General features: G+C 43.6%; 1 protein-coding gene across 1 annotated transcript in view; it reads left to right on the forward strand.

Moving 5' to 3' along the window:
* The first annotated feature begins 2,210 nt into the window (after positions 1-2,210).
* Positions 2,211-14,424, forward strand: part of NOTCH1 (notch receptor 1) — a 69,166-nt gene continuing 56,952 nt past the window's right edge. The window contains exons 1-2 of the mRNA XM_031954941.1: positions 2,211-2,592; positions 5,396-5,477. Coding sequence (XP_031810801.1) covers positions 2,535-2,592; positions 5,396-5,477 — 140 coding nt within the window. The 5' untranslated portion in view covers positions 2,211-2,534. The remainder of the gene's footprint in view (positions 2,593-5,395; positions 5,478-14,424) is intronic.

Here is a 14,424-nt window from a genome sequence, read left to right on the forward strand (position 1 = left end):
TCAAATCCTTATGATTTGCCTTCTGACCTCATTGCTCAAAAAAGTATTGAAATGTATTGAACTTTTGAAATATTTTCTAACTCTGAGATTTAGATTCCAGTCTGAGACAGACTGCTTCCAGCCAAGACAAGCAAAATTCTGTCTCCAAAGTTACCAGTGATTTCTTAATTAGCCAAATCTTATGACTTTTTCTTATCATTTTCCACCCCCATCCTTCTTGAAGACTGGGTAGCATTTGATGCTGCTGATCACTTTCTACTCATATCTTCTTTTGACTCATCTAATTTTCCACCTGCTTGTCTGGTCACTGGTTTATCAAGGATGAGCACACCCCTCAATCTGATCTTCTGGGTCATTATCATGGCCTATACTCTAACTGGGTATGTTCCAAGAGTCTGTCCTGTGATCTCTTTTCTTCTCTCTCTACACCGTACATTCTACTCTTTCTACCTTGATCTCAATAGTTCCCATGAGTTCACTTATCATCTTTTTGTTGATGACTTCCAGATCTACATTTACAAACCCCCCTCCCTGACCTCTGGCTCATCATCAACAACCGACTGTTGAATATCTCCACTGGAATGTCCCATAAGCAGCTCAACTCAACAAGTCCAAAATAGGGAGAATTCATTATCTTTTTCCTCAAACCCATACATCTTCCTAACTTTTCCTCTTTCCTTCTCAGTAACTCAAGTTGAAATTGAAATCTTAAGAGTCATCCTTGACTCTTTCTCATCATCTATTTCTAATTAGTTGCTATTGATCCTCCTTCATCTATCTCTAGTTTCTTCTCTCCACTCTGGTCCAGGGACTCATCCCTCTGGAGTGGGCCAATGCAGTGTTATCCCAATTGGTCTCCTCGCCACTAGACTCTTCTTTCCAAAACATCCTCCACCAAATTAACCACATCCTAAGATCTAAAGATCTGATTCTGTCACTTGTCTAGTCTAAGAGCTCCAATGACTCCTTATTGCTTCTAGGATAAAATACCATCTATGTTTTATTCAAAGCTTTTCACAGCCTGGTTCCAAAGGACCTTTCTAGACTTCTTGCACATTATTCCACTTCATGCACACTACGTTCCTCTTAAGCTGCCTATTTGCTTCTCTTGGTACATAACATTCCATCTCCTGAATGTGCACAGGCTTTCTTTCCCCAGCGTGGTCTCCTTTTGCTCCTTCAAAAACCAGTTCAAGTTCTTCCTACTTATAGCTCTTTGGGACCATTTTCCAATGGCTAATATCTCTCCTCTAACCTTAACTTTTCTCCTCGCTCCTTTTTACTTACAGGGTATATATTTCATACTCACTTATATGTGTAGATCTTTGCGCCACCGAATTTGTAAGCTTCCTGAAGGCAAAAATAGGTTTTTGTCTTAGTATCTCTATCTATATAGTTTCTGGTTGCTTAATAAATACTGACTGATTGGATTGGGAGTTTTAGGTTTTAGGTTCAAAATCTTATTCTACTTACTACTCACAGGCAATGTGAACTTAGACAAAGCCACTTAACCTGGTTTCCTTTACCTGTACAATGGAATTGATAAACTCTGTGACACCTGATCACCTATCTCCTCTAAGAGAATCAAATACAAGCTGACATCATGGCCAAAGGCATTCAAGTCCCGAGCAACCTTCCAGTGGATCACTCAGATCCCCTAGAAGGCTTCAGAGTTATAGAGAAAGGTTGAAGCCATGGGAACCAGGATGGATGCACAAACTTGTCTGGGCTCCACGATTAATTTCTGCACTGTTAAAGGGGTATTTAGGTCGCCCACCGAAGTCGCCAAAGAAGAGCCCATAATGGGAGGCGAATGACAAAGTTTTGGGGATAGGAGGGGAGGTTGGCTGGGGTAGAACACACCCTAAGCCCCCGGGCCCCCAGAATCAGCCGCTCCTCCATTGACATGCAAATACATAAAAGACTAGAACAGAAACTTAGTAGCAGGAGCCTTGCAAGAATCCCTCCGCAAGCTCGCAACAAACTTTCAGTAGCTTCTGAAACTTTCAAACGAGAAGTAGTCCCTTGACACCGGACGCCCTTCAAGCCCCAGAAAAGTGCTCAAGGACCTTCGGGGAGAGTTTTGGACACCCCAGGAAGCATCTTCACCTAGCAGTCTCTCCGGGGAGCTCTGGGACTGAACGAAGCGAGTCTCTAGACAGGGAGGGAGTGGAGGGGGAGCGGAAGGATTCGGGGAAGAGGAACGTTCACAGCTGGAGGAGGGGGAGGAGCAGGAGGAGTGGGAGAGGCGCGGAGCTCGCCGTTTCATTTAGTGTCTTGGCAGCTGTAGGTTGCATAGGGTTGAGCCGGGCGCGGCGCGGAAAGGTCTGTGAGAGAGCGACCCAACGAGTGAACTCGGGCAGGGCACGCGCGCCCGCCAGCTTGCGGAGAAGAAGGCAAGGGCGAGATTGGCTCCCTGTCCAAGAGATACTGCCTAGGATTTCCGTGCCCGCCCGGAGACCTTATGTCACTGTGAGTTTTCTGGGATTTCCCGAGCGAAGCGCCGCTGGGGAGAGCTGGCCGCTGCGGGAGGCATGCGGCCGCTCCTAGTGCCCGTCGTCTGTCTGTCGCTGCTGCCGGTCCTCGCACGAGGTAGGACTTGGGGCTGCTCCAATGGAGGGGGACCCGGTGGCTCCGGGGGTGGGGAACAATCAATCAGGCGGGACGGAAAGCCCCCAAACTTTGTGCGCCATTGAGAAAACTTTCCCTGTTGGAAGGAGAGACGCGGCTGTTCCAGCCAGATTGGGGAGAGGGCGTAGAGGCATGTGTATAGTTCAGGAGAGGGGGAAGCAACCTGGCTTGATCACTTTGGGGATGTGGTGGTGGTGGTGGCTGTGGCGGAACGATGGGGAAATGTCAGTACCTTCCTAGCCGGGATGGGACCCACTGGAGTCACCATTTCTCAGTTTTGCGCCCTTGTCTACGGCCTGTCATCCTTCCCCACTTCTCCCTTCCACTGCAGGGAGGGTTGCTCTCACCCCTAGTTTGGAGCTCTGTTTAGGGCAGGGATTGTGGTGGCATCGGGAGGGGACGGTCCAGAGTCTGGATTGTGTGTTCTGATTGATAGGAGGTGTAGGTCCTGGGGAGAGCTCCGGCCGCCTTGAGGCTGGGCTGAGTTCTAGAGCGACCCTCTCCCTTCGCCTGCTTTCTCTCCCGCCCCCTGCCAAACCTGCATCTCTGATCCCGCGGCCAAACCTGCGTCTCCCCGTCCGCGACCAAAATTACACCCCCCCACCCCCGCTCCCCGCTCGTTCTGCATCCCCTCCCCGCCCCCTCTTTGGGTTTCTTCTACGCTGGGTGAGTTCTTTTATTCGAACTTGAGTCAGGTTTCCTGTTCCCTTTGGCCTTTTCTTCTCCGTCTGCCCACTACACTTTCGGGTCTAGGGCTGGGGGCGGATGTCAGCGGCTCGGGGTTTTCGGGCTCAGTATTTTGCGAGGAAACCGACGGAAGCCCGTTTCCCGGGGCCGTTGGGGGGCCTATATTGGCCCCACTTCCCTGGGACTTAAGGGGCTTTGCACCCGGGCCGTTCTTTTGATCCTGGCCACCTTGATGGGACAGTCCTTCCACAAGCGACAAGAAAGTTTCTTGAAGCCTGGGGATTGGGGAACTTTTGATCGAAAAGCCTAAAACTTTTAAGCATTTGTGATCCTCTCTGGGAAAAAAAAAAAAAAAGTTTCAACGAACATATTCTAGTTCCTGTGGTCTTACCCTTTATTTTGGAGTTTCCTTTTCTCCTGGCCTTAAGGAATGACAACTCTCAGGGGATTGTGTGAATGATCACTTGTAGGGGGCCCCCCACACGGCTCCCTCCTCTAGCCCCCGTGAGCAGTGATGAGTCAGGCAGCCCTCTACCGAGTGTCCTCCGCGCACTGCCTCCCTCCTCTCTTCTTCCCACGCCTCATGGGCGCCCCTCCCTGAGCGGTGCAAAGAAGAACAACACTAACCCTACTCGCCCCTCTGAAAAAAGTGTTTTTAAAGCCCTCAGACTCTGGACACAGCTTCCCACACACATCCCAGCCCAAACTCTTAGCTTGAGATGATTCTCCAAGAAAGGAGGCTTCAAAGCGGGGACGAGACCACTACTTTCTCGTGCTTGATTTATGTAGCCCGCACCCCTAATTCGAACTTTGGGGGAAGCACTTCGCTCTTTGCCCAAGAATGGATCGGATTTGGGAGGGTGGCATTTTGTGAATTGCTCCAACATTTGGAGGGGTTGGGGGTTGAAGGAGGGTCCGTTGGTGCCTCTCAGATCTTCCCGGGAGCAGGTATTGAGTGTCCCGAGAGGTAAGAGTATTCAATCCCAGCCCTACAGTCAATAATGCAACAAGAGGTGTCTTTAAACGAGCTACAATGGGCGGCTCTGATTCCCGCTTTGTTGGAGTTCAGGGGAAGCTGGGCCCCGCAGCTGTCGCATTTTCCCACGAGCCAGGAGGGGAGTGTGTGCGGCTTGCTTTGGGGCTATTCAGACTCCCCCTCCAGGACTGGCTAGATAAGTCACTTTACCATGGATGTTTGAACAGGCAGACAATTCACTGCATTTCTGAGCGCTCACTGTAGTCTCAGCTTCCCCCTCCCTCCTCCCTCTCCCCTCCCCTTTCCTCTCCTTCCCTTCCCTCCTCCTTGATGGAGAGATGTGGGTCTCCCCTGAAGTATAGGCTTCTGGGCGGGTGAGCGAGAAGGGAGATCCAGAGAGTTTGGGAAAGCCATGCTGGTGGAATATTTGAGTAGTTGAGTTGGTCAGATTGGCTTCTGGGTAACTTTCCCATCCTTTGCCAAGCTATTGTGTAATTTAGAGCTAGTAGTCTGGAGTAGATCTTGGGTAGTTGGCATTATAGAAAGAGTCCAAACTTCAGCCTGCCATTCTTTTTCCCTGTCTCCTATTGACTTCATTAAGAATATCAAAAGAAGTCATTAGAAAGGTATCTACTCCCTAAGAAATCTGGTACCAATGTCTGCGTTTCTATGCATATACACACATATTTTTATATAATGTATATTTGGGTGTGCATGCACATATTTAGCAAATGTACATTTTTCTTTTACAATTCAACAACTCAGCAATAAACATTTATTAAATGCATATGCTGGTATAAATAAATTATAGTACTATGCTAGATGAGGTGGGATAGGGACGAAACAAAGCTGAAAAGTCAAATAAATAAAAATAAAGGGGTTGGACAAGATGATCTCTAAGGTTTTTGTCCAGCTCTAAATCTGTAATTCCATGGCTTATCCTGGGTGCAACAAGAGGGGATGAGGAAGAGGCAAGTTTTCTGGAAGGTTTAAGGGTTGGACTCCTAAGGTCTTTAGGGTTAGAAACAGGTTGGTATGTTAATTAATAGCTTTAGATCTATAAATTTGATCCTTGATGGGCTTCTTGTATATATCGCCTAGGTTTTCGGTGTTCACAACCTTCAGAAACCTGTCTGAATGGAGGCAAGTGTGAAATCCATGACAATGGAACAGAAACCTGCATGTAAGTATGCTTGCATTTGGAGTGGTCTGAGAACCATTCCCTTCTGCTTTTGTGGGGTCTTCAGTATAGTAGTCTTTGATAGTGTTTACAGTAAGTCATTGTTTTCCCTCGGAGCTATAGTACAAAGATGAGAGCTAGTGAGGTAACTTTTATTTGAAAAAGCCAGACAATCACTTAATAAGTACTGGCTGCAACATTTGTAGTGGCTGGTTTAGTCTAAAAGTTTTTCCTCCTATTTTGGGGTGGAGGGTTACTTTAGAAAACTACTTATGTTTTTTTATAAAGGGCCAGAGCCTGGATTTCCCTATCTCTTCTTCTTTTCTCAAGTAGGGTTGATCTTCCAGTGGATATAGTCCAATTTTGCAATATGTCTATACTGAGACGAAGTGGAATTTGGTATTTAACTTCCAGCCCATCTCAGTGGATAGAACAATGTTCCTGTAGTCCATAAAACCTAAGTTCAGATCCAGCCTCAAATACTAGCCATGTGACTGACTTGCTCAGGTTCAATGACTTGAACCTCTATCTGTCTCAATTTCCTCAACTGTAAAATGGGAATAATGATATTACCTGCCTCCTAGGGTTGTTGTGAGGCTCAAAGGAGATGATATTTGTTAAATTCTTAGTATAGTGCCAGGAATATCAAAGGTGCTTAATAAATGGGTGTTCCAGTCCCTTTTTTGTGAGTGAGTTTTCTCTAGGATAAATTTAATTAACATTTTTATAATTTCAGTACCTAGGATTTAGCATTTCTGGACTTTTCTAGTGCAAGGATTGAATTCTTAAAAAGATCTCTATAATATCTTATTGGTCAAATACTTCATTGGAACTTTTTAAAGAAAAGCTTCTGGGGGAATGGGGGAGGAGGAAAGGGAATAGGGAGGTGGCTCAGTGATATAGGGAGTCCAATTTGACTTGCATAGTATTTCACTTCCTCCAAATTGTCTGTAAATGTAGACTATATTTGTTCTTTTATTCTGTATAACTTCCCAGTTAGAATTGTGAGCTCCTTGAAGGCAAAGATTGATTTTTGCCTCTTTTTTTTGTATCCCAAGGGTTTAGCATGAGGCCTAGTACATAGAAGGCATTTAATAAATGTTTATTGATTAGCTGACTATATTTTTGAGATCAGTATTCTAGTTCCCAAATTATCTGTATGATCATGAATAAATCATTTCTTCCAGAGCCTTAGTTTCCTGCTCTGTAAAATGGGGCTTTTAATTATTATTTTCCTTTACTGGGGCTTTTATGAAACTCCAGAGAGATAAACAGTGAACATGATAAGTACTTTTTAGCCAAACTAAAATAGGAAAAAAAGAATGAGGGATTATTATTAAAAATTTTAATTTGATCAAGTTTTTGCCTCTAAGCCAGATGCTCTTCAACTTGAGTTCATCCTTGATGTGAATAATGAGAGAAGCATTTGGTAGTCGTGGGGAAGAAGGAAAAAAAAAAAAAAGAGCGAAGGCATCCCCACCACTGAGGCTTCAGATTAAGAAGTAGCCCCTTGCTCTGCATCTCAGAGGCCCTCTCATTCCAACTGTTGACTGGCTGATTTCCTTGACAACACTGGGCATCCTGCTTGTGCATCTGTTTCAGTCCAGCTACCCTGCCTAGTTTGGTAGCTCTTGTCCCTGCCCCTCCCCACCTCACTCCACCCCTTTCACCCCTTTCCTCCCCCAAAACTTCAGCAAATTAATCAGGCCCATGAGCAGTTTAATGGACAAAGAGGAGACCTCTTTGTGAGCCACTAATGAATGAACGCTGGGTTTTTTTTTTCCTCCTTTTTGGCTTTTTTTTCCCCCTGCAGAAGCCTCACCGACGCTTGATGCCCTAAATCTTGTTTTCTTTCATTCAAGGACCGACAGCTGGGATTCAGTCGAAATTCGGCAGCTATTGTTGAGGGAGGCAGATTAATGCTGTGTGACTAATCATGTGTGGCTTCCCAGAATGCATAACTCTCCCCGAACCCTTCTACCCCACAATCTCTTCTCCCACCCCTACTTTCCTTCTTGGCTATTTTGTTTTACTCCACCACCACCCCCAAGCCGATTTACATATGTACAGAGTTTTCAGTATAATATAATTGGAGATGGAGAAAAACTTTGGAGAAGCAGCATGGTATTACAGAAGGCACATTGCACCCAGAATTGGGGGACTTGGCCTCTGATCCTGGCTCCCCCTCTCTCTCTTTAACCTTGAATAAATCCCTCTTCTCTAGACTTCAGTTTCTTAATCCCTAAAATGACTGGGTTGGACAGGATATTCATTAAGGTCTTTTTTAGCTCTGACAATCTTACCCTTGTAATGTTCAGGTCACCAAGTTGACAAGGATGTTTCCCAGGTGCTACCTGGGGGTCACCTGGAAAGAGCCAGCAGCATAGATGGAGATTTTGGTTGCCTGACATGGAGGTTTTCTCCTCTGGCTTGCTGCCCTCTGTTGGAAACCGAAACTTTGTAGGGATAAAGCAAGTGATTTCCCTTTACCATGCCTGTGGTCACTACAAGACGCGATAGTGTTGCTAGTGTCAACATCATGCTTGTGGCTAGAGCTCTGGATTTTCATGGTAGTCATGGGCCTTTTTCACAGGAGACCCCTTTTCTCATTTCTAGAAGATAATTTGGGTATTGTAGCCCCTAATCCTTTGCCTTAAACCCTCTAACATGGAACAGAAGACCTGACCTTGAAAGAGCTATTCCTCCATCCCATTCTTGCCCTCCTCCCTTCCCAAATATCTCTTTACTGGAAACTCTACTTCCAAGCTTCCTAAATGAAGCTCATTCCAGGGCAGAGATAGCAGAAGCTGAGTTGGCCCCTTCCATTTTTGGCCCAGGGCCACACCTCAATTTGGCCTGGCACTTAACACGGTTGGGCCATAAAGGCCCTATTGTACTTCCCCTACAAATCCAATTAGAAAATGGAGTGAAATAAATACCTCAGGATGACTCTAGTAGGGCAGTGTTCTGGCATTTGGGGGTTCTCGATTACAGCAGGAAAGCAGGGAGCCATGGCCATATTGAGGCAAGCTGGGTCCAGAGTTACCCTTTTTTGATAAGTCTGGATCAGGGATTCAGAATGTAATTGTTTATGGCACTAAGGCAAAGTAACCTTTGTCACTGAATGAGAACCACTGGGAGATGATTTTTGCTGCTATACATTGTTTCACCAGCAGGGTCTGAAAGCCTAGTCCTTCTTAACTTCTGTATTGCCAAATTCCCTTGGACAGGCAAAATCCTTCTCATTTGATGGGAGCTGTTTGTGATGCAAGCTGCCCCCTGTGGCCCTCCCTGGGAGGGTGCCCCAGGACCCTTCCATAGACAAAGAGCAGATTTCTCTACAGAGAGAAACCACCTTTATATATATACATTTGGAAAGGCAAAAGAGAGATGTTTTCCCATAAGGCAATGAGAAGGATTTGGTAGAGGTACCACTGAGTTTTGTACGTTTCTGTAAGATAGGTATGGCAAGGGATAATAAATCTATATTTACAGGTAAGGGAACTAAGGCTTAGAGTATGATTTGCCCAGCCACTCGATTGTAAGTACTAAACTGAGAGTAGAGCCCAGGTCTTGTGATTCCTGGTTGAATACTCTTTGTACTATGCTGAGATACCAGCCTTGTTTTGGATAGAAAGAGGTGACAGAGGAAAAGAGGTTAAATCTAATCATTGGTTTCAAGCTGGGAGAGAAAAAAAATGAGTCTGTTACAGGACTTCCTCTGTTTATGCAGCAATTCTGTCTTATAGTTAGAGGATGTAAGGGTTACAAAAACACGTTTAAAAATACTGAGTGTCAAGTAGAAGGGCTTGCCTATAAACTGTTGGGTTCTAGATAGTTAGAAAGATGAGTGGATAGCAACATAAAAGATCCTACAAAGTTTGGATCTATCTTTCTATTTAATTCTGTTTCTAATGTTTTAAAAAGAAGAACATTTTCTTATGGTATATATTGGTTTTTTGAGTTTTTCCCTAAAAAAATTTTTAAGAGGGGGGTGAGAGGGAACTGAACTGTAGGCTGGACAGGAAGAGGGTGGAGTTGAATGAACAATGGATTAAAGGAACCTCTGAAATAACTAAACTGAGATCTTTCTGGGTAAAGGGGCTCCGAGGCTATAATCTTGATTTTAGCAAAGACTATGAGGGGATATAAATGGTCAGTTTTGCGAGGAGAGCAGGAGATAAAGGTGATTCACAGTAGCATGAGGATCTGAGAAACTGCACCATGTAAAGTGTGCCAGGCCACAAGAACTAATCCATTGCCTGGTAAGGGGTCTCTGAGGTGATGCGATTTGAAGATTGTTTGCTCAGGTCTCACAAAGATACATAACCATTGAGTCTTAGTATTCCACTACCCATCTGAAGTTGGGAAGAATAATTCCACCCCCATCTCCCCAGTACTTTAGGAGAGGAGGGACCTTTCCTGTTTCTCATGTCTGTTCTATAAATAGTGAAAGGATGTGGCTTTTCTGAGTTGATTGAGAGTCTAGATTGCTTTCCTCAATAATGTAACAATAATAACTTTGCACTTTGACAGAAGCTTTCATCTGGAGATCATAAAAGTACTATACAGACATTCTGCTCCCCCACAAGGTGGGAGTAGTCAGTATGATTATTTCCATTTTATAGATGGGAAAACTGAGGCTGGGAGAGATGAAATGAATTGCCTGAGGCAGTATACTGAACCTTTGTGAAAGAAGCTAGAATTGTAAACTTCCCAATCCTCCATTTGTCTGCTAGATCAGGTCTTCAGGACTAATTACATTTCTTCAGTTATGACATTTATGCCTCGAGTAATCTTCCACTGCAGTTGGGGGCAGAAAAGGAGGGACTTTTTTTCTGGACCAACAGTCTACCTCATCTCATAGCCAAAAGAAAAGTTGAGGGCAGGAGTAGAAATCATTATTTTAAGGCTTTCTACCCGCACATTTCTTTCCATCCACAGAAAGTTCAATTCATTTTTGCATGTTTTCTGGAGCTCCTGGACCAGGAAACAGCCATTCCAGAAGACACTATGGAATTATTCTAAGCTGGAAGGGAAAGAGAGATGGTCTTTTGCAAAATATGGAATTGCAGGATGATTTTTCTCCACTAAAAACTAAACAAGGAGAATACACTTTTATTCTCCATTTATTTGCTAATCCATAGGTATAGAGACAGAGCAGTCACATGGCCAAGAATAGGTTGGTCAGTTGCTAGTCAATAAAAGTGACTCACCTTTCTGTTAAGAGAGAAGTTCTTGGAGCCACCTGTTCCTGTAGACTGAGAACATCCTTTAGAGAAATGTGAATTGTAGGAAGCACAAACAGATTTAACTAGCGACTGGCCTCAGGGAATAATTAATGTGGTCTTCCATACTTTTGATCATTTATGGCTTGTTCTTATAACTGAGCTGTCTCTGTCAGGTGTGGCTGGTTTTTTTCTCAGAAAAGGTTTTAAGGACTGTACAGAAAAGATCTGACATTTCCTGGCCTGGGAGCAAGACCAAGTCTCTCCTTCATCCTGTCCTATCTCCTTATTCATTACACTCTTCTCGTTGAAACTTGGGTTCTGGTTTCTATTCTGATTTGTGGTCATGACCAAGGTATATCCCATGTCTGACCTTAGTTTTTCCCCTTTGAAAAATGAAAGTTTGGATTAAACAATATCTAGCTCTAACAGATCCAAAAAGGACGGCAGGAATTGAGGTATTGTGATGGAAGGCAGTGCCTCCTCAGTTTTCCTCAGGCATAACTTGACAGAATTTTTGGTCATTCTCCAGGGAAGACAGCTGGTCCTAAGTCGGGGAAGGTGGCTCTCTTCCAGGTGATTGCAGATGCATATAACTCGTTTTCTGCATTACAAAGGTGTTCCGGGCTAGGTTTGACTTTGTGCAAACCTTCTCTCTCTTTCTTTTCTCCTTAAAATTTTTTGGGGGAATTTAGGGCTGGGCTCTAGAGCAGGGGCTTTTGCCCTTTGGCTCAGTCTTGGTGGTGACTTTGAGGTAGGGAGCCAAGTGCTGAGGCATTTCAAATAGGCCACTCTGGCCTTGCTCTTAGATTCTCATTTTGTTGAATGAAATTTGAGTATTATTTTTGGACCCATTTGAAGTAGCATTACTCATAGATTGTTAGAATTTTAAGAGATTTTAATAGTAATCTAGCATAAGGGACTCTTCTTTTTGTTGACTGATGAAACTCAGACCCGAAGCTAGTCATTTTGCCTGAGGTCACACAGCAAATTAGTAGAACCAGGGGGAGTCAACTAGGTGGTACAGTAGATAGTGCTGAGCTTTGGAGTTAGGAAGACCTGAGTTCAAATGTGGATTCAGAACCTTATTAGATGTGTGATGCTGGCCAAGTCACTCAGTCTCCTCATCTGTAAAATGAGCTGGAGAAGGATCATGGCCATAAAAATCCCAAAAACAGTCACAAAGTGTCATATACAATTAAAAGATAACAGTCTCAATCACAGGTCGGTTGTTTCTTTTAAAGAAATAGTTTGTTTTTTTAATTTTCAGCTAAATGCAATAACATAAACTTAGGCTACCAAAGTGTTGCCTGTGTTTTAATGAATGTGTAATTTTTTAAAAAATGAATTAATTTAACATTGTATTAATCTCAGTGCTATCCTGAAGGTTCTTGTTATTTATATTGTTTGCATGTAAAGTGTTTCTAGAGTGTTTGAAGCAGTTTGTTCTCTTAAGTAAATATTCTTCTTGTAATCTTGTTTACACTGCTAATTTGCTAACTAGAAAAGGATTGATAAAAGTAAACTCAGTTCTGCACCTACTTAGACTGAGGTAGTCTGATGTGTCTACCCGAAGTTAGGTGAGTAGGGTTTGGGTTCTCTGCCAGTAATTGTGTGATCTTGGTCAAATCCTTCTCTGAATCTTTAAGTGAGAGTATAGAACTAGATGATCTTTATGGTCCGTTCCTTTAGAAATCTGTGAGCCCGTGTTTTTGGAATCACTTGGATAGTGGCTGAAAGAGTAGGGGAGTTTAAGGTTTGGTTGGGTCCCAGAAGCAAGCTTTCTTTCCCCTTCCTTTCCTCAATTGCTTAAGTTTAAGAGAGTAGAATGCCAAAGTAGGCCCGATGTTTTGTGTGAGCTGACTGAGGCCAAAGGAGAAAGTCGTTTTCTAATGAAAAGTAATCAGAGCTGAACTGGAGGTGCTGGGTCCCATTATCCTTCCTTTGGGAGTTAATCTTATGCTCCAGTTTAGATCTCCTCCCCCTGGTGCCCGGGGCTGTCTGGAGTTAATATTAGGAACGTTACTCAGTGAGCACCAGGCATTTTTCTGGGAGCTGGTCAGGACTCTTCAGCCAGGGAGGGCTGGATTTAATAGGGAAACTTTCATGCTTAATCAAGTTGAAGAGAGAAATTATTTGCACATCAATCAATTCTCTTTAACAAGTTTTCCCTGGTTCCCTGATGGAAGCAGTTGGTTATTTTAGACCTTGTTTGCACACAGAGTGGATATTTAAGGCCTCCCCGTTACTGGATTCACTAGCTGCAATCTGTCAGACAAACAAATAGGCATGGGACTCCTGTTGTAAACAGTGGGAGGAAATACTGCTTGGAGAGCAATCTACAGCTTTATTTACAAGGTGTACAGACAGTGGGTGTTTGGTAAGCACCTGCCATCATCACACAGGCTTGGAAAGATGAGCCCAGATCTTTGTTAGAAGGAACCTCATTTCTACACCTACTAGTTCCTTTCACTTTTGGTCAGTAAGCGGAAATTATGCATTTACTGGAAATATGAAGTTTCCAGGGAGATTTGCGTGTGTTTTTTTCTGGTAACAGTGTTTCTGTAAGAAATATTTAGTGGATGAAGGAAGTTGGTTTTTGTCCCTCTCCCCCTACACAGGACCATCTAATAGGAGCTGGTACTGGCTAATGATTCTTAGTGGCAATATTCAGTTCAGCAAACCATTTGGTAAATGGTGTTTGCGCATAGTGCGGTGCTGCTTCTCTCTGAAAAGAAAGCTACTCATCCCTTTTGAACCTAGCAGATAACTTTCTGAAATCTAAGATTATCAGAGATATACCTATTCAGGCCAGTCCCATGGTCCCCTCTAACTCAGGATACTCTCTGTGCGGAGACATGAAGGAGTAGTCTGAGAAAGTATGATTATTCTCCAACATGAATGATGAATTCTACCTTTCAGTAATTATCTCTTGTGGAATACTCTTGTAATTACTGCTAAGTGCCCAGCCCAATGTTAAGGCATTGTAGAGGAGACAGAAAGAGAAGGGAAGGTAGTTTAGGAAGGAACTTGCATTGTAGTTGGGCAAACTAACGTATATGTATAACATCTATCAATTTTAGACAGTCTATAATTTCCCAGTGTATGATGATTGGGTTCATATCATGGCTTTTACTAGATAAGCAAACAGTTGGAAATTTCAGAAGGTTGTAGGATCACAGACATGGAGCTAGAAGGGACCTCAGAAACCATGTAGTCCAATTGTTTCATTTTATAGATGAGGGGAAACTGAGGCCTGAGTCACATGGATCTTATCAAAAGTGGAATTTGAGTCCAGATCCTTTGACTCCAGAACAAATGCTTGTTTCCACAGCTCTGTATTGAGAAGGACCACCATCTGTATGGTATTTGAGAAAACAAGCTTCTGGTCTAGGACTAAGTGGATCTGGGATCTAGTATCTAGTCCAGTCTATGCAACTCAGTTTACATTTCTCATCTCTTTGAGCCTCTGCTTCTTCTCTAGAATGAGAAATAATAGCAAATGCTTTTGGAGGCCCCTTCTAGAACCAGCCCTTTCAGATCAACTTGAGTTACAGTTGTCAAGAAAGTCTTTGAGGAGATAAGACTCAAAGTGGGGTTTGCAGGATGAACAAGGATTTAAATTGGTCAAAAAAAAAGAGAGAGGAGAATGTAAGGGAAATCTGATCCTCACTCTTAAGAATAACTCAATTTGTATTACAAAGATGTACAAGTGTTTCATC

This window comes from Sarcophilus harrisii, chromosome 2 (genome assembly GCF_902635505.1).
Source record: "Sarcophilus harrisii chromosome 2, mSarHar1.11, whole genome shotgun sequence".
Lineage (NCBI taxonomy): Eukaryota > Metazoa > Chordata > Mammalia > Dasyuromorphia > Dasyuridae > Sarcophilus > Sarcophilus harrisii.